This window comes from Bos indicus x Bos taurus, chromosome 28 (assembly GCF_003369695.1).
Source record: "Bos indicus x Bos taurus breed Angus x Brahman F1 hybrid chromosome 28, Bos_hybrid_MaternalHap_v2.0, whole genome shotgun sequence".
In the NCBI taxonomy this organism is placed as follows: Eukaryota; Metazoa; Chordata; class Mammalia; order Artiodactyla; family Bovidae; genus Bos; species Bos indicus x Bos taurus.
The window spans coordinates 26,145,142-26,166,339 of NC_040103.1; the positions used below are offsets into that span (position 1 = coordinate 26,145,142).

Sequence of the window (21,198 nt, forward strand, 5' to 3'; positions counted from 1 at the left end):
CTCCACGCACTTTGGTGAAGGATGGTTCAAGATGCCAGAACAACGGGCCCCATTAAGCTGAGATGGAGGCTGGGACTCGAGACGCTGGCTGGCCCGGCAGGCACTGGAGAGGTCATCAGCCAGGCTAGGAAAGCTTGTTCCTTCCCACGGCCCCTAGCTTTTCTTCAGAGGCAAGGAAGAGCTATCCAAAGTTCCAGCCCTCACTCGCAAGGAGACAGCCTACAGCCAGGGTGAGACACCTGCTGGATGTGTCTTCATTTATTCATTCCATTAATACTTGTCAGGCACCGACTGCATCCTAGATCCTGTGTAGACGATGAAAACCTGACTGCAGCCCGCTTACCCTTTTGCAGAGAGAAACCGCCCTATAGTGATTATAGTCCAGATGGTCAGTGCTTAGCTGGGAACAATTAGGGACACGGAGAGAGGCACCTGACCTGGGGTGAAGGCAGGCAGGGAAGACTTCCAGGAGGAAGAGGTAACTAAACTGTGATCAAGGAGGAGCAGAACTTCCAAGGCAGGTGCAATTCCTGTAAACTACTGGAGAAACGGGCAAAGTTCTTTTTAAAAAATTATTTATTTGGCTGTGTTGAGTCTTAGTTGTGCCACGCAGAGTCTTTCATTGCAGCACACAGACTCTAATTTGGGCACATGGGCTCCGTAGTTGTAGTACTGGAGAAACCGGCAAAGTTCCTTTTAAAAAATTATTTATTTGGCTGTGTTGAGTCTTAGTTGCGCCACGCAGAGTCTTTCATTGCAGCACACAGACTCTAATTTGGGCACATGGGCTCAGTAGTTGTAGCACGTAGGCTTGGTTGCTCCGTGGCATATGGAATCTTAGTTCCTCAACAAAGGATTGGAACCAAGTCCCCTGCATTGTAAGGTGGATTCTTAACCACTGGACCACCAGAGAAGTCCCAGGAAAGTTTCTTCTAGAATGAAGCAAGAGCAAGGATGGTGAGAAGAAGGTTGTCGAGGTGAGCGAGGACCCAATTGTGAAGGACATGATGTCCAGGAGTTGGGACTTTATCCCTGGGGTTATGTTCTGCTAAGCCAGACTTGCAGTTTACAGAGCTCCCCTGATCCTTCCTGCTCCAGCACTGAGCATGTTTAGAAGAGGCTGCAGGTGTGGGGCTGGCTGGAAGGCTTAAAATGGGCTGTGATGAGAGTATTTACAGAATCACAGATTTCCAGAAATCGGCGAATGCTGCACAAAGCAGGGCTCTCTTCCCTATTCTCCCCAGCGTGAGTAAGTGTTTACTAGCACAGAGTCCTGTTGAAAAGATAGTCAGCACTGACTTGGGGCGGGGAGGTGGAATGAGGCAGGCTCTGGACAAATTCATGACTGGCCCTCTTTGAGAGGTCAGCCAGGACGGAAGCTTCTCACCATCCAGAAACTTTGGTTTGTCTATGTTGCTTTACCCTACGCACATACAGGCAGGAGAAAGGAAGGGAGAAGTAGACATAGGGATCCACCTGGCTCCCTCTCTTCCCTGGCCTTGAAGAGATTTTAGAAAGCAATGTAAAGCTTATTTCCCTTGTTCTTATATTGGTGTTGTTTAGTCCCTAAGTCATGTCCAGCTCTTTTGCAACCCCACGGACTGTAGCCTGCAAGGCTCCTCTAGGATTTCCCAGGCAATAATACTAGAGCGGGTTGCCATTTCCTTCTCCAGGGGATCTTCCTGACCCAGGGATCAAACCCAGGTCTCCAGCTTTGCAGGCAGATTTTATACTATCTGATCCACCAGGGAAGCCCTTGTTCTTGTATAGAAGGACATGATATTAATCAGCAAATTAATCTACAAATAAATCTATCATCCATAATTTTAACATGATTCTAATACCAGTGAATTTGGGGGTTAGTTAGGAGTTCAGTGAAACAATATTCCATTTCATTTGGAAAAAAATCTTGTAAGAATTTCAGAAACTTTTTGAAAAATAGAGAAAGGGGCATAGGAAGGAGAGGTGTAGTTCTTCTACTAGATAGTAAAACATATTGTAGAAACAGAGCAATTAAAACAACAAACAGAACAGAAATAAAGCTAAATGCATCTTGAAATTTGGTCCATGATAAAGACTTCACTTCCCAATAGAAAAAGAAGATAGATTGTTCAGGAAATGATACTGAGACAACTACAAACAGCTTAGAAATCAGAATAAATTTCAAATGAACAAAATACTTAGATATAAAATGTGCAGCCATAAAATTAGAGGACAAAACATGAGCAAACATTTATATTTCTGAACTGAGGAAGGTCTTTCAAAACATGACCTAAAACCTAGAAGCCATAGGAAAATATTGATATATTTGTTGACATAGATGTAGAGTTTCCATATGGCAGAAAGTATATCATAAAAAAGACAAATGCCAAATTGGAAAGAATATTTGCAACACATATGACTCTAGTTATTATTCTTGTCAAAGAGCTTTACTCAAATCAGTAGGAAAAAGATAAACCATGCAGTAGGAGTTTTTGGTAAAGAATGCACACAGGCAGTTCCCAAATAAATACAGCCAGTCAATAACCATTGGCAGAGATGTCCACCTTCAGCACAGATGTGAAGATCTAGATAGAAATTAAAGTCCAGTTTCAAGCCTCTCCATGTGCCTCCCCAATACCCTACCTCTCAAGGAAGTGGAGTCCCAGTTTCCAGTTGGTCAATGACAACATCCCTCCCAAGATCTCCTGAAAAAGCCTTGGTTAGCCCCAAAGTTGGCTCTGGGTTGGAGAGACGCACCCTGCTACCAGGGACGGCTCTGTAATTAGCAAACCATGTGATTATCCCCACCATGTAAATATTATTCGGAGCGGGACTGAAGATGTTTCTTGGAATCCTTTCCTCCTGACCGTTTCTTTGGGCCTCTCAGTGTTCAGCGTAACTGAAAGTTTACACGGGGAGGTTTCCGGGTTTTCTCCTTTGTGCTATTCTTAGCATCACTTATCCTTGAGAGGAGAGAAGCCTGGGCCCTTCTGCTACATGAGTGGCATCTCCACCCTCTTGTCCCTTTGGATGCTTTCCACAAGCCCATCCCAGGCCCGGGGCATGCTCCAGTGTGCTACCCGCCTGACCAGTGCGTGGATTCTGCCCACAGGGACCACCCAGCCTTGTCCCCTGGGCATGTCCCCTGAGCAGAGGCCTCTGGACACTCAAGTCCACAGCTTCAAGGAGGACCCAAGCAGCCCGGAGAGATTTCATGTTTACAGCAGACGGACCCAGAGAAATCCTCCTCTAGATATAGGGTCTGATTTGAATCTACTGCTTGGCGAGGACAAACCTCCATTGACCCTGAGACGTATCAGATCAAAAGCAACCTTACTGTGTTGTGGTGGCCTTAGGCTCAGTTCAGTTTAACAAATTTCAGTTCAGTTTACCGTGATGATGGCAGCTACCATCTCAATAGGCTCTGAAGATGTAATTGAATGACCCTGTGAGTTTATATAGCTAGTCCCATTCTATAGATGAGGAAACTGAGGCATGAGGAAGATAAGCAGCTTGCTCCAAGTCACACAGCCCTCGGTGGTGGAGACAGGATTAGAACTCAGTCTGCCTGACTCAAAACCCCAGACTTGGGAAGAGACTGAGGCCATCTCAGCCAACAGGAGACTCCAAGCTTAGAGCTAGTCATGTGAAGGATGTGGTGTGTCCAGGGACAGGCAGGTCAGCCAGGGTGCCCAGGCAGAGAGTAGGTGGGAAGGTGAGGCACGAAAGGAGCTAAAGTGGTACATCGGGATGAGATCGAGGCTGACCTTGGAAGATATGTGAGCAAAAGAGAACCCTGGCTAGTTCTTCAAATGGAGAGTGATGGGATCCAGGTTTCTCAACTCTCTATCACCTTGGACCTCCTGGTCACCCCACCCCAGCCCTGGATTTGCACAGCCTCAGGCTTCTTCTCACCTCCACTCTTCTCCTTTGTCCTGAATCTGGATCATAAACCACTGGACTGTGACCAATGAACCTGCCTCAAATTTCCAACCTGAATACCGATCTGTGTACTTTGCCCCCTGGGGGAAATGGGCATGATGGCTCTGCATCCCACAAAGATGGGGGGTATCCAGACATTGTCCAACCAGGAGAGCCCCATTAGCCAAGGTGAAGGGACACTGGACAGTGGACAATCTGACCTGTTCTGGCCTGAAAACACATTCCGAAGGTCAGTTCTGATACCCAAACCATCCTTAGATAGGTGGCCATGAGCACCAACTGTGTAAATGAAGAGGACTTGGACAATCACAGTCAAGGAGTTCAGTGTGCTGTAGGTACTGTAGATACAGAGTCCCCAGTATCCTTGCTCCCCACCCTGTTCCCACGTAGGGGTTCAGAGCATCCAGGTGGGCAAGGAGAAGCTCAGGGAGCTACTTCCCAGAAAGACCCAAAGGAGGCTGACCACCCGCTGTCCCCTTTCCCACCCCCAGTCCCTGGAGATTTCCTATGATGGCCCGTGTCCAGCTTTCCCCATCCTGCCTCCCAGGCTGCGTCTCCCAGGGATGATCACAGCGGAATGGGAGGGAAACCGTGGACCCTCTGGGAGCCCAGGTGAACCAGGGACTAAGGTTTGCTTCCTCGCCTCCTTGCCCATCCTCACTCCTCTCCCACTCTTTTCAGGGTCAGCCGGGCACCCGGGGTTTTCCAGGATTTCCGGTAAGTGGAGAGGACTGGTGAGTTGTGTCTGCGGAGACCCCTGGTCCTGGCTGGGTGATGAACTTCAGGCAGGGCTGGCCCATCAGCAAGGACCCCCTCCCGCTGGCTTTCACAGAAAGCCGCCAAGGAGAGTAGCCTGGTGCTCGACTCACAGTGCAGAAAAGGACAGGGACATCAACGTGGAGCTAGAGGCGCGGCAGGCCAGACAGGCTGCAAGGTCACGGGCTAGGAAGCCCGCTGGCCCGTGGACTCTGGGGAAGATGATGCATCTTGGGGAAGCCACCTCCAACCTGGCTTTGAGGGTTAATCTGCCTGGGGTGTGGGGCAGTCGGCTGGCCATCTGAATGTCCGGGGAGCCCCTCCTAAGGCCTACGAGAGATTCTGAAAGCAGGATAGGAGGCAGGCCTTTCCCGCAGGCCTCAGGACTGGCTGGCCCTGCTTTCCAGGAACACGCCGTCCACTTTCCTCTAGGGTGAGAAGGATTTTGGTACCAAGGTAACTGCCACCCGTCAGGTGCCAGGCATGGGGCAGGTGGCATTTCATTTACTCCTCACAAAAACCCCATGTGGGAGATTATTTTATTCCCCATTTTAGAATGGGAAGCCAAGGCTTACCTGTTTCATAACAGCCAGTGGTGAAGCAGAGACATGAACCCTACCTTGTTAGAGTCCAGAGCCTGTGTCCTTAACCACCCCCAGGCTGCCTGTCTGCCAGAACGCCTGTGATGCTCAGTCTTCACATCTGGCCTGTTTATCTTTCAGGGTCCCATTGGGCTCGACGGCAAACCGGTGAGTGGCCCCTTTCACACTGTGGGCTCCTCCCCCTCGCTTAGTCCAGATCACTAACCTGGGGTCTTTTAGTCCTTCTACGAGACCCTGACTCCTTAGAAGGCACTTTAGATAAAAATGAATGTTCTTGGGGTGTACAGTCATTGCCAATGAGAAGGGGAAGAAGGGCCATTAGAACGAGTTGTCCCAACCCCCTTGGGTACAAGTCCGTGGCCAAACTGTACCCTCAGCATCTGGAGCAACAGCCGTCCTAGAATTTGCTGATTCCGGGCCTCCTGAAGGAGCTGGAAAGGAATGAGGCAGGGAGAGAAGAGGGCTGGAGAGCTCAACCTGCTATTCTGAAAGGAGCCCGGGCTCTAGCTCACACCCTTGCCCCCCGAACCCTCACCCCAGCACCTCAGGGTGCCTCCTGTGTTCTCCTCAGGGTCTCCCATCCTGGTTGAGCCCCCACACATGCCCAAGTCCATGGGGAGGCTGCTGCCCATCCAGAGCGCCTCTCTGTTCATTTCAACCCTTTTGACATGGCCGCAGACACAGATGTTCATGAGAGGGGCAGCTGTCGGGGAGGGGGTCCTGATTGCAAACAGCTCACTTGCTCTTCTCCTTCCAGGGCCGGCCGGGACCAAAGGGGGAGATGGTAAGACCAGATCACCCTAACCCTAAGCCTTCTCTCAAGGGTGGGTGGAGGGGTCGGACTGGCCCTCCTGGGCTAACAAACCCTACCCAGCCGAGGGAGTGTCTGCCCCAGGGTCACTCCCCAGCTGGGTGCCACGCATCCCACTTACTCGGCACAGGGAGGAGAGGTGGGCAGGGGGCTTCTCCACCTGAGGAATGAGGAAAGAGAGGTCCAGAGAGCGTCCTTGCTTGGCCAGTGTTACACAGAACTGGCAGCTGGTGTCCCCAAACCATCACTCATGCTCAGCACTCACACTGGGAGCGAGGGGTGTCCATCCAGCACTGTGTCCTGAGCCTGATTTTCTTTTTTAAAAAATAATTTTATTTATTTATTTTTGGCTGTGCTGAGCCTTCGTTGCTGAACAGGCTTTTCTCTAGTTGTGGCAAGCTGGGACTACTCTCTAGTTGCGGTGTGCGGGCTTCTCCATGCAGTGGCTTCTCTTGTTGCCACGTGTGGGCTCTAGGGCTCACAGGCTTCTGCAGTTGCTGCGTGTGAGCTCAGTAGATGCAGCTCCTGGGCTCTAGAGCACAGGCTTAATAGTTGTAGCACACGGGCTTCGTTGCTGCACAGCACATGAGATCCTCCAGGATCAGGGATCAAACCCGTGTCTCCTGCATGGACAGGCAGATTCTTTACTGCTGAGCCACCAGGGAAGCCCTGAGCCTGACATTCTAGTGTTCCCTGCTCCAGGCTGCCCAGGGCTCCAGGCGCTCCTGCCCCAGCCAGGCAGACAGCAGGCCTGGGGAAACACACCACTGTCCCCACCTTCCTCCTGCTCCTTCCCACCTTCTGCAGAGCCTTAACACAGTCCATGCAACCCCAGAAGTAATGATGATGGTCATCAGCTGGGCACTGTGCCCTAATCCTCATAATAACAGCTTATCGTCCTCCACTCTATAGAAGGGGAGATAGAGGCTCAGGGTGGTTGAGTATAGTGCTCAAGGCTACACAGCTCATAAGTAATAGAATGGGATTGAGACCCACATGGTAGGATCTTACCCTCCACCATGCCTCCTTTTGCTACCAGGGTTCTTTGTTTAGAAAGAAAAGGACCCTTCTAAGGGGCTCCTCCTCCTGCCCTCCCTCTGCCCCACCCCAGTTAACCACCCATGAATCTTCCCTGTCTGTTCTAGAGTCAGAACAAATTTGAGTGTGGGGGGGAAGGGTGAGGCCATCACTTCTACCACGAACCCACATCGGTGTGATAGATCCCCCTTCTGCCTCATGGTCATCCATCAAAATCCAACAGGCCACAGAGCCATTAGGCTCCTGTTTGGTTTGGCACAGGGACCCCAAGCTATTAATTCCACATGCCATCTAGTGTCATTATCTTGGCCTGCTGATCAGCTGACCATCTCCCACTCTCCTCCCTTCCCGGATGGTTTACCATCCGTCGGGCGTCCAGCTTGAGGGCTAGGGCTTACCACACACCCCCCCCACCCCGCTTAACCTGTGTCCTCACCTGTCAAAAGGGGGTCACCTCTGCCCCACCCACCTCCTAGTAGCCCTGAGAACCTGATGTAAGGTGTAGACAGGATCAGGGTCCCACCAGTGGTGTAAAGGAGAACCAGGACTCTGAATTCACGTCTTGTCCCACCACTCACAGGGCTGTCGTAAGGTGCGAGGAGTTAATTCACATCAAGCGTTTCAAACAGTGCCTGGCCCAGAGGAAACACCGCCAGCGGCACACTGCCCTGACCCCGACCCGTCCTAAGAGGGCAGCCTCAAGAGCTCGTTGGTGCCAGGTGTTGCTCGACCTTGAAATACTTAAATGAAACTCGAAACTCAGATTTTTGTCGTACTCTCCATGCTCTTCGGTATTGGCAGTTAATTGAAATAAAAGTGTGTGGGTTCAGCAGAATATCCCCGGGGACCGTGATTGTCCCATGGGCCACCATTTGGGATGTCCAGACTCAATCCTCCATGTGTCTGCAGTCCCAAACCTTCGGGTTATTTTGCTGGGTCCCTGGACCTCCCTCTCTCATCATACTCCTCTCTCTGTCCCCAGGGAAGGTGGCCTGGTCCCCTCAGTTCAGTCCCCTTCCAGATGCATCATAGTCTGTTGAACTTGATACTAAACACCTGGTCAACCGCATGGGCTGGGATGCCAATGGTTTGTCCCAAAGACCACTTGTCCGTTCCCACAACCTCCTGGGAACCTCTCAGTTTGGTAATTGGCCCAGTTAGCAAGTCAGGGACAAAAGGAGGCCTTTCATCCACCCAGATGGATCTGTCCCCCATCCTGAGGTCTCCAAGCCCTACAGAGACGCCTGGCAGACAGGCCCTCACAGGCCCTAGGATGGTGGCTGGAAGGGACCTCAGAGCCCCAGGGGCTGGGGCACTGCCTGTGACTCCAGCCACGTTCGGAAGCCCTGCCCCCCGGGGTTCCAACTCAGTTCAGAGCACGCAGCAGGGTGGACGCAGCTGGACCTCCACAGTCCCAGTGCTGCCACCGCTCACTGAGCCACAGGGCCTCGTCTCCATCACCTCATCCCGGAGAAGGAGCGATGCCAGCGCCTTCCTCTCAGGCCAGCGTGGGCGTGAGCTCAGCATGTCCCAAAGCCTGCCCCCGAGGGAGTCTTCAAAACAAGGGGCGCCTTCGCTCTCCCTCTCCGCTCCACACCAGCCAAGCGTGAGGCCTCCTCAGCCCTGGCCTCAGGTCAGGCCCCTAAGAGAGCCAGCCGGACGCTGCATTCTCCTCAGAGAACTGGGGTCCATCCTGAACCCAGGCTCATTTCTCAGCCTTGCGAGCTTTTGACCAGACCCCTTGGAGGGGAGCTCTGAGGCCCTTACATTCCTCCAAGGAATCCAGAACACAGAGATGAAATTCCTGCTTCTTCTCTTTGGCCAAAATTTCCTCCAAAGTTCCTGATGTCTGGAACACTGCCCCAGCCCCCATGTCCCCAGAAGCCCTTCTGGCTCAGTGGGTTTGATGCTGAGGCTGTGGAGGATAGGAGTTAGAATGTGCTTTCGGTTCTGAGAGGAGATAGCCTGAGAGTGCAGGGCGTCTGGCAGTAGCAGAGCCCTGTCCCGCACGCCCACGCAGCCTCCTCTGTGGCCAGCCCACAAGATGCTGGCAGGTGCAGGGATAAGTGAAAGATGACACCTGTTCTTCATCGTAGTCAAGTGCGGGGAGCAGGGCACACCTAGTCATGTCTGCGGGTGGATGAAGAAGCTGGGCCACAACAGCTGGACTGTCTCGGGCCCAGGAAGACTAGACATGGGTGGCTAAGCCCGGCCTTCGGGACTCAGGCCTTTCAAAAAGTTTCTTGCGCAACCCCATGCAGGCCCGCATGACTGATTCCACCCGTCTTCTTTGTTCCACTCACCTGTGCGTGTTTCTGTCCCTAAGGGTCTGGTGGGTCCCTGGGGACAGCTGGTTGGTATCTCACCCCAGGGCTTTCCAGCAGAGAGGCTTTGGGCCCTGAGTCCTGAGCCTCGGTTTCTGACTCTCTCATTTCCATCTCTTTGTAGGGACCTCAAGGACAAAAGGGAGAAAAGGTAAGCCGATGGGGGTTTTCTAGAATTTTCATCTCAAGAAGCAGTCTTCCAACAGGTTGAAAGGGTTATTTTCAAACTTCAGTTTTTATCAACAGAAGCAGGGAACCCTCTGTGGCACTCAGTGTATGAGAGAGAAGGGAGGCTGCCCTGGGTGGGGGTCTTTTCTTGAGGGAAGGGGACAGCCTGGAGCCTGGCCCTTCTCAGCCTCTTTCTCTACACATCCCACCTGCCACCTGCATAGTATTTCTGACCACCTCCCATGAGCCTCTAGGATTTCAGGGGGTCCGTTTTGTAAACTCCTGGCTTGGCCCTCTTCCCAGCCTTCTATGTGCTCTGTCTCCTTGAATTTCTGATGGGGGCTCTGCTGGGCTTGCTCCCAAATGAATGGTGCAGGGACCTGGCACCCCAGCTCAAAGAAGGCATGTCTGAGGGCTCTGTTGCCCTTGCCTCGGTGTCCGCTATTCCCATCCAGGGACTCCTGTTTAGGGCCCACCCAGAGGATGGACCTTTCCGGAAGATACTTCCAGCCAGGCATGGAGCACAACCCCTGACTCCACCGTCATGGCACACGATGTATGGTGGCAGAGTCCTGCCCTTGGCTCCTTGGGGCCACATGAAGGCAGGCCCTGGGGGTTTCTTCCCCGCTGCCAAGCAGGCATGAGGGAGGGAATGTGTGTGTGGTGTGTGTGGTGTGTCCCCGGGTCCTGAGGTTGCCCCCCAGGGTCCACCTCCCAACAAGTGTCTAACACCTCCTCTCCTTCCCTCTCTTCCCCAGGGTCAGTGTGGCGAGTACCCACACCGGGTAAGTGAACCCCGAAAACTGATCCATCCCTGGGTCACAGCCCCCAGCTTAGCCTCCTCTTCCCTACAGTGCTTGGGGCCGGGCGCACACAGATCCTCTGCACTCAGCAGACAGAGCAGCACCATGATGGGGGCAGTGCGTCTGGCCGGCCCCAGGGTTGTGCCTGGTGATCAGCGTGTGTGTGTTTGTGCAGAGCTATGTGTCTCTGTGTATCTACCCCCGCACTGGCTGGGGCTGGGAGCCCCCAGCATGTGTGTATCTGGAGTTCCAAGTGCCTGGCTGTGCGCTCCTCTGCAAGTGGCCTTCAACATAAGGCTGTGCAACTTGTGTGAGTCTGGGTCTGGCTCCCTACCCGGCGTTTCTGTGTGTCTGTCTGTCTGGCCGGCTGCCCGGCTGTCTGCCTGCCCTGGCCAAATCACAGGGACTTTTGGGTTAGTCATTGCTTCAGATGACCCAGACCTGCGTGCTGGGAGATAGTTGGAAGCTGACTGTCAGTGCAAGAGTGAAGTCTTTGTTTTGCCTAAGAGTCAAGGCAGCCGCTCCAAGTGCGGTGGGGCTCTCAGGCTAGTGTCCTGGTCTTCCCCACCCCCAATCCAGTTCCTCCGTTCCCTTGCTGCATGCCAGGATACGGAGCCCAAAGCCTGCTGAAGTCCTGTTGAGGGCCCTCAGATGTGTGCACTAACTAACGTTGAGAGCCACTCTTGTGGGGGGCGCTGAGGAGAGGCGGGGGGGAATGAAGGTGCAAGAGCCCCAGTGAGCTGGGACACCCCTCATTTTGTGGATTGCCCTCGCCACTCTCAGCCCCGGGCAGCGGGGACCGGCATGACAGGCATCTTTAGGTGTCCATCCCCCTGTCGCGGGCAGCCTTGTGCCCCCCAACACACACAGTGTGGCCACCCTGGCTATCCACCCCTGCCAGGCAGGGGGCTTGAGGGAGTGGAGAGAAAGACTAGTCAGACTCTGAGTCAACCAACCTGGCTCCAAAAGGCCCCAGGAGGGCCTTGCTAGGTGCTGACCTCTGGTTCCCAGGCCAGAGAGAGGCTGGGGGCAGGGTGCAGCCTTGAATGTGAGCGGCTGGGGTAGGGATGAGGCCAAGGCTGAGTAGGGGGCTCAGGCAGGCCGGCGGCAGTGCAGACAGAGCCAGCTTGGCGGCGGCATGTGCTCCAGGGAGTCAGGGGCCCTGGTGTTCCGGCCAGCCTGATCCCGATACAATAATAGAAGGTCAGCTGTGTTTATTTGAAACGATGGGCTCACAGGATTGTTATGTTACCCGAAAGAAAGACAGCATCCCCCAGCAGCAAAGACAACACAACTGCAGCCGCTTTGACAGTGTGTCCTTAGCTCTGAGCGTGGGGCAGGGAGAAGGGAGGGACTCTGCCCTTGAGCCCAACCCAGGAAGAGGGAGCCAGCAGGGATGGCAGGCCCCAGCACACCTTGGCCACAGGCTGCAGAGAAACCCAGGGTTATGACTGCGCCAGGGTGTAACAAGTCAGGCTGGGTGAGAGTGGAGTTGGGGATCCAGCTGATGGGCAGGGCAAGGCAGCTGGCACCTTCCATTCATCTGGAAGTGGGTAGGAAAGCAGGGTGTTTCTCGGGTAGGGGGGCTGTTGCCTTTCTGAGGGGTCTGCAGGCCTGAGCGGGGTGGCAGGCCTCCCAACCTATGAGATACATGATCGAGGTGGTCTGAGCCTCTGTGCCAGCCTGCAGCATCCCCAGGGAGAGAGGGGTAGGCCGGGTGGACAGGGGGTGTCTGGGGTGCCCTGGGACTGGGAGCTGGTATCTGAGCCTGGCACTCACTCTTCCTGTTGCCCTGTCTCCCCTCAACCCCCTACCCTTAACCCCACCCCAGGAGCACCTAAGTGGCTCTCTAGCAGCTCTGCGCTCCAACCAGATAATTATTCTGAAGGTTTGTAGGTTCTGGAAGGTCTCTGGGCCCCTCTGGTGACAGGCTCCATGGACACAGAGCCCAATATTGCACATCCCCAGGCCCCAGTGAGAAGGCTGGGGCTCCTTGCGAAGCAGCTACCCACCAAGGTGGCAGTGACCCAGAAAGGCCGTGACTGGGCTCCCGGGTCCCTGGCTGGGTGCATCCTCAGCCCAAGCAGTCCTTGCTTCCTAATGCTCCTCCCAGCCACCTTGTGCGAGCTACAATGCTTTCAGAAACAAGAGGTGGATTATATGCCCTCTGTTTTCACATGGGTTCTAACCTCTTCCTAAAGCTGTGGGTGCTCAACTCCACTGGATAGAGAGGCTGGAAACAGACAGAATTTCCAGAAATGAAAATTGCGTTAGCTAACATGATTGCCTCTCCCCGCCCCACCCCCACAAAAAAGTGCTTGAACATGCCAGAGACGTCTTTGTCCAGCCTCGATGTTCCAAGCCCCTGGGTGAGACCTCAGTAACACTTAGCTGGTGCCCACACTGGTCACACCCTCCTGCTCAGCCCCCAGGATCCGGGCTCGGCTCTGCCCTTGACCATCTTCCCCAGATTTGCTGACACCAGCCCTTCTCGTCCAGCTGAAAAAAGAACCCAGGGGTGGCTGCCCACCAGCCTGGCTTCAAGTACCAATTTAGGCTGATCCTGTGGCTCCCAAATCAGAGCCTCAGAGTCTGTTCCCCTCAGCCCTGCAGCCTCTGTCCACGACCAGGGACCGTGGGCCTGGCAGTGCAACGTTGGGCCGTGTGTCCGGAGGCCTCTGTGGCCCGGCTTGGCTATGGAGGGCAGGCCTGGCTGGGGAGGCCCCTCCCTACTGGGGAGTGCTGCTGCCAACGCCCCGAGGGCTTGCCTCCTTCCACGGATGGGGTGCCTTCCAAGGGCAAGCTCAGCACTGCACCCACAAGCCTCGAGCGGCCCGTCCATGCCCTCCCTCCAGTGCCTCACACCCGCTAATCTCTCTTCTCTCTTCCTTTCCTCCCTCCCCCTCGGCCACCCTGCCTTCCTGGTGGACTTTTGACCCTCCTGAACACCTGCGATCTTTGGCCTCTGCCCTCTGGCCTTCCAACTCATCTTTCTCCTCAGCTGCTGCCTCTCCTCAATTCAGTGCGGCTGGCTCCACCCCCAGTCATTAAAAGGCGGACCTTCCAGGTAGACACCTCCCTTGGCCAGACCACACGGGGCTTCCCAGGGGCTGGCAAGTCTCTGGGCCCTGACGAACCAGCTGGGGCTGTGACAGTGAAAGTCACTCAGTCATGTCTGACTCTTTGCGACCCTATGGACTGTAGCCCACCAGGCTCCTCCGCCCATGGGATTTCCCAGGCAAGAATACTGGAGTGGGTGGCCATTCCCTTCTCCAGGGGATCTTCCTGACCCAGGGATCAAACCTGGGTCTCCTGCATTACAGGCAGATTCTTTACCATCTGAGCCACCGGGGCTGTTGGCAAAAGCAGAATCTCACTGCACTCCCATTGCATTAAATTAGACAAAGACGGACCTACAAATGCCATACATGTGGAAATGCACAACACCCAGGCCCAGCAGCTTCAACCACTGTCTCACTGTCACTGCTCACAACAGCCAGCAAAGCAGCCGCCACTGTGTGCCAGGCACCAGGCCATGCGTTTTCCAGCCTGCTTTCGTTTACATTCTCACAATGGTTGTATGAGTTAGGCATGATCATCCTTGTTTCACAGATGAGCAAATCAGGCTCAGAGATGTTAAGTAAGTTGCCTGAGGTCACACAGCCAGTAAACTGCAGAGCACCCACATTCTCCGACTCTTACTAGTTATGCAATTTGGGGCGAATTACTTCACCTTTCTGTGCCTCCGTTTTCTCATCTGTAAAATGAGAATAATGATGGTTCCTACTGTATAGGGTTATTGTGTATGCAGAGCACTGGAAATACTTCCTGGCAGTTTAAGCGCTGAAGTTAAATTGAGGCTCAGAGAGGTGAATTTGTACCCAAGGTGGCACAAACAGCAAGAGAGAGTGGGAACTGGCAGTCGAGTCTTCAGACCCCACACCCAGGGCTCTCTCAGTTGGACCTACACCCTTTATATTTAGAAATGCAGATTGCTTAGCATCTGATCACTTGTAACCTGAGTTTGAGAAGCAAGGGAATTTGCAGAGGAAATGTAGCCCACAACCAACAGGTGTAATCATTGTGAGCAACTGCTTCCTTCTTCCTGCCTTACTAAGCCAAGGAGGCTGGGATAGGACCAGATCACAAAGAACAAAGAGCAAGAGACCACAGACCCAGGGATCTAGGCAAAGGCATTGCAGCTTGATGCCAGGCCAGGAATTCCATGGCTGCCACCCGCACCCCTAGCCTTGCTCACACTGGGGGTCAGAGGTAACCCCCAAGGTCGCAGGAGTGCTGGAAGTGGCAGGGCTCTGAGATGCTCTCTGAAAGCCTGACAGCAGGGCCTGGAGCCACCATCTGGCCTGACTCCGGAGCCCAGGGGCCTGAATGTTCAGGCATCTGATTGAACAAGGCTGAAAAATCACTCCAATTAATGGCTAAAAATACAGAGGGACACGTGACACGTGTGCTACCCAAGCCTCCGTATCCCATTACACCAGCCAGATCCTCGAGAGCCTCCATGTGCTCTGAGCGCTTACCCAACGCCTGGTTATTCAGGGGGCTCACTGGCAGCTCAGAGAAGCACCAGGCCCACCCCACTCTCAGCCACCCCTACCCATGTCAGACTCCATTTCAGGAGAGCTGAGTCCCTGCTCTCAGAGTGGCCATTTGCCTCGGCCCCACTCACCCACCTCCTGGCCCTAGTTGCACTGACTGCTGTGTGTTGAGCCCTTGCTGGGCTCCAAGCTCTGTTGTGAGAATTCTACACGGATTATCCCATGTAATCCCACACGGGCCACCAGGAGTGGAACTGGCATCCTCATCTCCACCTTACAGAAGAAACTGAGCGGGGCAAGGCATGCTACTGCCTCCCTTTTCAAGAGCAGGAGGAGGATACACCAGAGCTTTCTGTGCTGCCCTGACCTGATTTCTGAAGTAGAGAGAGAATAGGGACCCCTGTCTTTCCTGCTGCAGATTCTGCCTTGAGAATAAGGTTCTTATTCTGTCAGCCACCGTGGGACACAAAAAGGCTTGTCCATTTCCAATCAATAAACCAATATTGATTTCACAGGCTCTGTAAGATGTTTAAACATTGGGTTTAACATTAGTTGAAAAAAATGATGTGTTTAGCAGATGGCATTGAAGGTCATTGCCAAAGTGCAGAAATTTGGATGGTGAGCAATTCTTGCTGGGGGCTTATTTGGAATGAATAGAAAAGTCTAGAGTTCTGGGTTTTGATTCCAGTTCCCCCCAAATTGTCCGTGTGACCTTAGTCAGGGTGCTCAACTTCTCTGAGCCTCCATTTTCTCTTCTGTAAAATGGGACTTGTGACCCATCTCTGCAGCTGCCTTCTCCACCATGGACTCTCCGAGCCCTTAAGTGGATTCTTAGAGGGTGTGGCAGGATGTAGCTCAGGCCAAGAGTGGCATTGCTGGTGGCCTCTGTCCTAGGATATCCCATTGGAGAGATGGTTCAAGCGGATGCTGCTAAAATCTGAGTTCCCATTCTGAGGTCATGCACTCCTATTTATAATATGGGGTTTGCAGCAAGCATCATCAGGCCCCTTTTCTATGTACAGTGTCATAAAGGATTACTGAGATCACACTGAGAAGGGCGGGCTGGCGTGCAGTCTGGCCACCTGGGTCTCCTGCATCCCAGCCTGGAGCACTCACACCTGCCAGACTCTTCTACTCGAATCTGTCTGCAGGGCTGGACCCCTCAGCGAGAGCTGAACCCAGAACCTCCCCGGAGAGGTCGTGGAGAAAGCAACCTAACGACACTGGTCTGCACAGATTGCGGATGACACGGGCTGGCCCCCAGCCCCGAGAGCTGGGTCACGTGGACCAGGCTGTCTCCTCCTCCTCACGATCCCACCCCTGCCGCCCTGGGCTCTGGGTCCACCCTGGGCACCTGCGTGGGGTGGGGTGACAAAGGCTTCAGGATAAGGAAAAAGAATAGTAATCGACTCCAGAAAGGCACGAAGCACTTTACACCTTCAAAACTCAACCAGACAAAGGGCTGCAAACTCAACTGTCCTCTGAGGTCAGGCACAGATCACACAAGTGATAAAGCAGGCTGCACACAGAATGGTTTGGACGGGTGGGGCCTGAGGGACCCGGAGAGCCCAGCTGATGGCGGCCCCGAGGAATGTGGGTCTAGCTGGCCCAGGCTCCATTTTCTTCAGCAGAAGCTACCAAGCCATATATATATATATATATATATATATTTTTTTTTTTTTTTTTTTTTTTTAACATAAAATCTCTTGCCCAATTGTTTGGTGAGCTAAGCAAAATTCTGTGGCCTCTGACCTAAGGACTCAGTTGATCCTCTGGGCCAGATAATCAAAGACGGCAAAATGTGACAGGAAACAAGGAAAGGCTGTTCTCATCTGACGGCTGGGAGGCCAGGGCGCAGAGATGGTGGGCTCGTCACACGCAGGGAGGCGTCGAGGCAGGCCGAGGCTGCCGGCCACCTCGGCTGGACCCTGGTCATCCGACCAACCTGGGAACAGGACTTTGGCTGGACCGGGGGGCACTCACCCGCTCCTCCGCCTCTGCCACCGCAGCGGGGCTCTGCCCTGGGGACCAACAGCCCACGCAGCAAATCCTCTCTGGAAGCCTCTCCTCTGGAGGCCTAATGTCTTGTCCACCTGCTCACCGCCACCGGCCTCTGCATGCGTCACCACCACCACACCGTCACCTCACACCACGCCGCCTCCCCCAGAGTCCACGGCAGGGCCTCACCGGGTGCATGGCACTGGGGCGGGACGGTTCTGCAGCCCAGGGCTCTCTCTCTGACACTTGTTTCCACCAACCTCAGGGTGAACAGGGCCAGGCTGGCATCCAAGGCCCACCAGGGCCACCAGGCCCTCCCGGACCGAGTGGACCTCTGGGGCACCCAGGACTGCCAGGGCCCATGGGGCCACCAGTAAGTACCCCTCCTGCTTCCCACCAGCTCCTCTCCTTCAAGATTCACCCCCTGAATTCTCTGGAAGTTTGGGAACTGGGTAACCGATGGGACTCTGGGCCCCCGCTGAAAGGGCAGAAGCACATTGGCAAGGCTGCGGGACGTGGCTGGCCCCGTCCCTGTGGGAGATGCCCATCCCGTCACGCTCACCAGTTGCTCTCTGGTTCTGAAAACACGTAATGGGACCATGTGTTCCACTTTAGCCACTGCCTCCCAGGGGGGAAACCATGAGCAGGCCTGTCTCTCCCAGCCTCAGGAGAGAGGAGCTTGGAGAGAAAGTTCCCGGGACCACTCTGATGGATGTCCCCTGCCCCCTGGGCTTAGGAATACTCGAGTTGGGACAAAGTGTCCTAAAGGAGATAGCAAGGGGGCATCTAATGGCCTAACAGACACGCCTTTGCTGGTGTGTGTGGATTTCCCACTCCCAGGCCACCTTCCAACCAAGTTACACACCCGGTCAGGCAAAAGGACCCTGCCTCGAGCCTGGGGATTGGACCACTGCCAGGAGGGGCCCAGGGAAGCCAACAGACACCCCTCTGGGCAAGACCACACTCAGGCAATAGGTCAGTCCCAGTGTCCACCGGGTCATCTGCTTGCAAGCTCTAGCCAAGCCCCAACTCTTTCTCAGCCCTATTTCATGCAAGAAAGCACCAAGGCAGAGTAACTCAGAAAACCCTGGACTTCTTTAGAGAAAATGCATCTCTACCCAGAGCTAAGACCAACGTCAGCAGTTATTAGAGGCAGAGGGACACAGTCTGTTTGATAATGTTTTTTCCACGTGGCTTTTTTTGTTTAAGTGTTTTTCTTTCTTATGACAAAAGCATCATATATCCATTGTGAAAAATTTGGAACATAGACGAAGAAAAAGTTTTAAACTGTCTGCTTTCCCATATCCAGGCTTCCCCATCATTAACGCTGGGGAGAGTCCTTTCCATTTTTCTCCTTAGACTTCTCGGCACATAAATGTTTTTCAGGTCGGTGACGTTTTGAATAACTTAACACTTGGTATCCTGTTACTCTTTTCACTTAATCTCGTACACCATGCCCTTTCTTACATCAGGAGTCTCCCATGATACAGATTTTAGGACTGCTGGGTCTCTTTACAATGTAGTTAATGGGTTCCCTTCTGTAATGCTGCTACTGCTACTAAGTCGTTTCAGTCGTGTCCGACTCTGTGCGACCCCATAGATGGCAGCCCACCAGGCTCTGCTGTCCCTGGGATTCTCCAGGCAAGAACACTGGAGTGGGTTGCCATTTCCTTCTCCAATGCATGAAAGTGAAAAGTGAAAATGAAGTCGCTCAGTTGTGTGTCCAACTCTTCGCGACCCCATGGACTGCAGCCTACCAGGCTCCTCCATCCATGGGATTCTCCAGGCAAGAGTACTGGAGTGGGGTGCCATTGCCTTCTGTAATATACATCCTTAAACATAAATGTGTGTGCATATCTCCGATGCTTTCATTGCAATACATTCCCAAAAGTGGAATTACTGGGTCAGGGGTGCCCCTGTCAAGTAGCCCACAATGAGTATGACCACATTCCAGGTCACTTGGCTTCACACCTGGGCCCTCGGCTACCCCGGCTTCCAAGGCTAAGGTTCCATGTAGAGTCCCCCTAGGCTGGGTCAAGCAGCCAGCTTGACCAGAAGGCAGCATGGCAGTGTGAAAACCTACCTTTCTGGGAGAGCCAGCTCTCCTGCTCAGCTTGATCCCCGTAACGGATTTTAAATATTTCCATGATTTCTCCCCAGAACCCTGGGGAGGGAAGTTAGTCTCACTTCCATGGATTGATGGAAGGAAAAGCAGAAAACCTAAAAGGAAGTGGAATTTAGAGAACTGAACCAAACAAACCAAGCCAAGAAAATAAACCAAAATTTTTAAAAGTGCTCAAAATCCACTTCTTTCCTGACAGCCCTCACCCATACACACTGGGCTCCCGATCACTGAACCCAAGCCAGGCTGTTTTCTTTTTTAGGTTGTTTATAAAGAAAAAAAAAACCAGAATGCGTGTTTTGAAACCAATTGAAATAGGCCAGACTCAGGCATCATGGTTTTCTCCAGCCAGTGTTTGCCAGGCAGACCCACGCCCGAGACCACGCTGGAGCATGCCTTCCCTTTCCTCTCCCTTGGGCTCCTGCAGGGCTTGCACCACTTCCCCCAGCTGGCTCCTGTGGTCACAGCCCCCCGGGGTGGGGAATGGAGACAGAGGGCTCCCCTGCAAGCTGGCAGGGCCAGAGGCAAAACCCAAGCTCTGCTGGGCAAGGTCAGCTTTCCAGGGAGCGGCTCTAGTTAGGAGGTGGGTGGGTGGGGACCTGGACCAAACACACTATCAATTTTGCATGATGCCATTGACCTATTTTACAGCGGGCCAGCACAGCAGAGATGCCCGAGGCGCCCAAGTGGCTCCACAGACAGACATGAGCCTGTTGTCCCCATGTGCCCTGAGCAGGTTTCAGATGCCCTTTGAGGACCCTCTTGATCTGTTCTCCAGCGCATCCAGAACCCGTTACAACCTCCACTGTAAACGTGTTTGTGTGCATCCCTGCTCAGTCGTGCCCGACTCTTTGCAACCCCATGGACTATAGCTGCCAGATTCCTCAGTCCATGGGATTTCCCAGGCAAGAATACTTGAATGGTTGCCATTTCCTACTCCAGGGGATCTTCCCGACCCAGGGATCGAACCCGAGTCTCTTACATCTCCTGCACTGGCAGACAGATTCTTTACCAACTGCACCATCTAAGTGTGTTTAGCCCTCACCATTTGCCAGTGGAATCCATCTCCACTCACCTTTCTTCTTGCTTCTGCAGGGCTTACCTGGGCCTCCTGGACCAAAGGTGAGGGTCCTTCTGGGTGATGCATCGAGTGGGTGGGAAAGTGCCCTGGTGGGTAGGGGTGGTGCGCTGACAGGTACTGAGTAAGGGGCTGAAAGGGAATTGATCGGCTTCCACAAGGATTGCACTTTCGTGGGCTCAGGCCAAGCAAGTGCTGTGGCTGGTATGGAAGATGCGGCCCTGCTCTCCAAACAGATCATGGTCCGAGTTGGGAACTCAGGTCCCAGGACATTGTCACAACATCCCAGTAAAACAGTGGCTCCTAAGGGGCCAGAACTGGAAAGGACCTTCGGGGCCATCCAGTTCCTTTCGAAACCTTATCTGGAAGCCCACAGTGTCGAGTCTCCCTTTGAAGCTGGAGTCCCTGTGGCTTTAGGAAAGAGAAGTTGCAAAGCACTGATCCAGCCAGTCATTTCACAAATGCAGAAGCTGAAGTCCTGGGGGACATGACTTGTCCAGGTGCCATAGGGAGCCCGTGGTAGAACCAGAACTGACCCTCAGGGGTCCTGTGCCCCTGCCGAGTCGACCCTTCCCTCCTCCCTCAGCCTCTGCAAAGACAAGGACTGGTTCTGAAAAGTCAAACAGTCCCTGCTATTGTTCCAAGGTTGGCTGGAGGTGGAGGTCAGAGGTTTTGGAGTCATTGGAAAGAAGAGGGATGGTAACGAGGAGGAGGGGGGTGAAGCAAGAAAACCCCTCTAATGGCCTTATCTTGGTTCCCCTCAGGGAGACCCAGGGATCCAGGGCTACCACGGCCGGAAGGTAAGAAGGAGGGGAAAGGAGGACCGGCTCTCCACCAGGTGACAATCCACGTAGGGCTTCACCACAGTGTACACAGGGTCTGGACTTGGTCCATACATGCTTTTGCACACACATCAGCAGGGGCCTCAAAACTCTCGAATTTAAATGATCAGGGGGTTTGTGTCTCCACTGAGGAAGCAGGAGGCTCAGAGAAGGAAGGGCCTTGGGCAAGTCAG

At 53.7% G+C, this 21,198-nt stretch overlaps 1 protein-coding gene across 18 annotated transcripts in view; it reads left to right on the forward strand.

Moving 5' to 3' along the window:
- COL13A1 (collagen type XIII alpha 1 chain) overlaps nt 1–21,198 on the forward strand; it is a 152,638-nt gene that overhangs the window by 80,063 nt on the left and 51,377 nt on the right. For 10 of the 18 annotated variants that reach the window (XM_027530652.1, XM_027530642.1, XM_027530645.1 and 7 more), the window contains 9 exons: nt 4,606–4,641; nt 5,403–5,429; nt 6,040–6,066; nt 9,580–9,606; nt 10,382–10,408; nt 13,428–13,493; nt 17,249–17,356; nt 20,201–20,227; nt 20,948–20,983. In XM_027530652.1, coding sequence (XP_027386453.1) covers nt 4,606–4,641; nt 5,403–5,429; nt 6,040–6,066; nt 9,580–9,606; nt 10,382–10,408; nt 13,428–13,493; nt 17,249–17,356; nt 20,201–20,227; nt 20,948–20,983 — 381 coding nt within the window. Of the gene's footprint in view, nt 1–4,605; nt 4,642–5,402; nt 5,430–6,039; nt 6,067–9,579; nt 9,607–10,381; nt 10,409–12,257; nt 12,315–13,427; nt 13,494–17,248; nt 17,357–20,200; nt 20,228–20,947; nt 20,984–21,198 lie in introns of all 18 variants that reach the window. The other 8 variants (XM_027530643.1, XM_027530657.1, XM_027530661.1 and 5 more) reach the window with 3 other exon arrangements.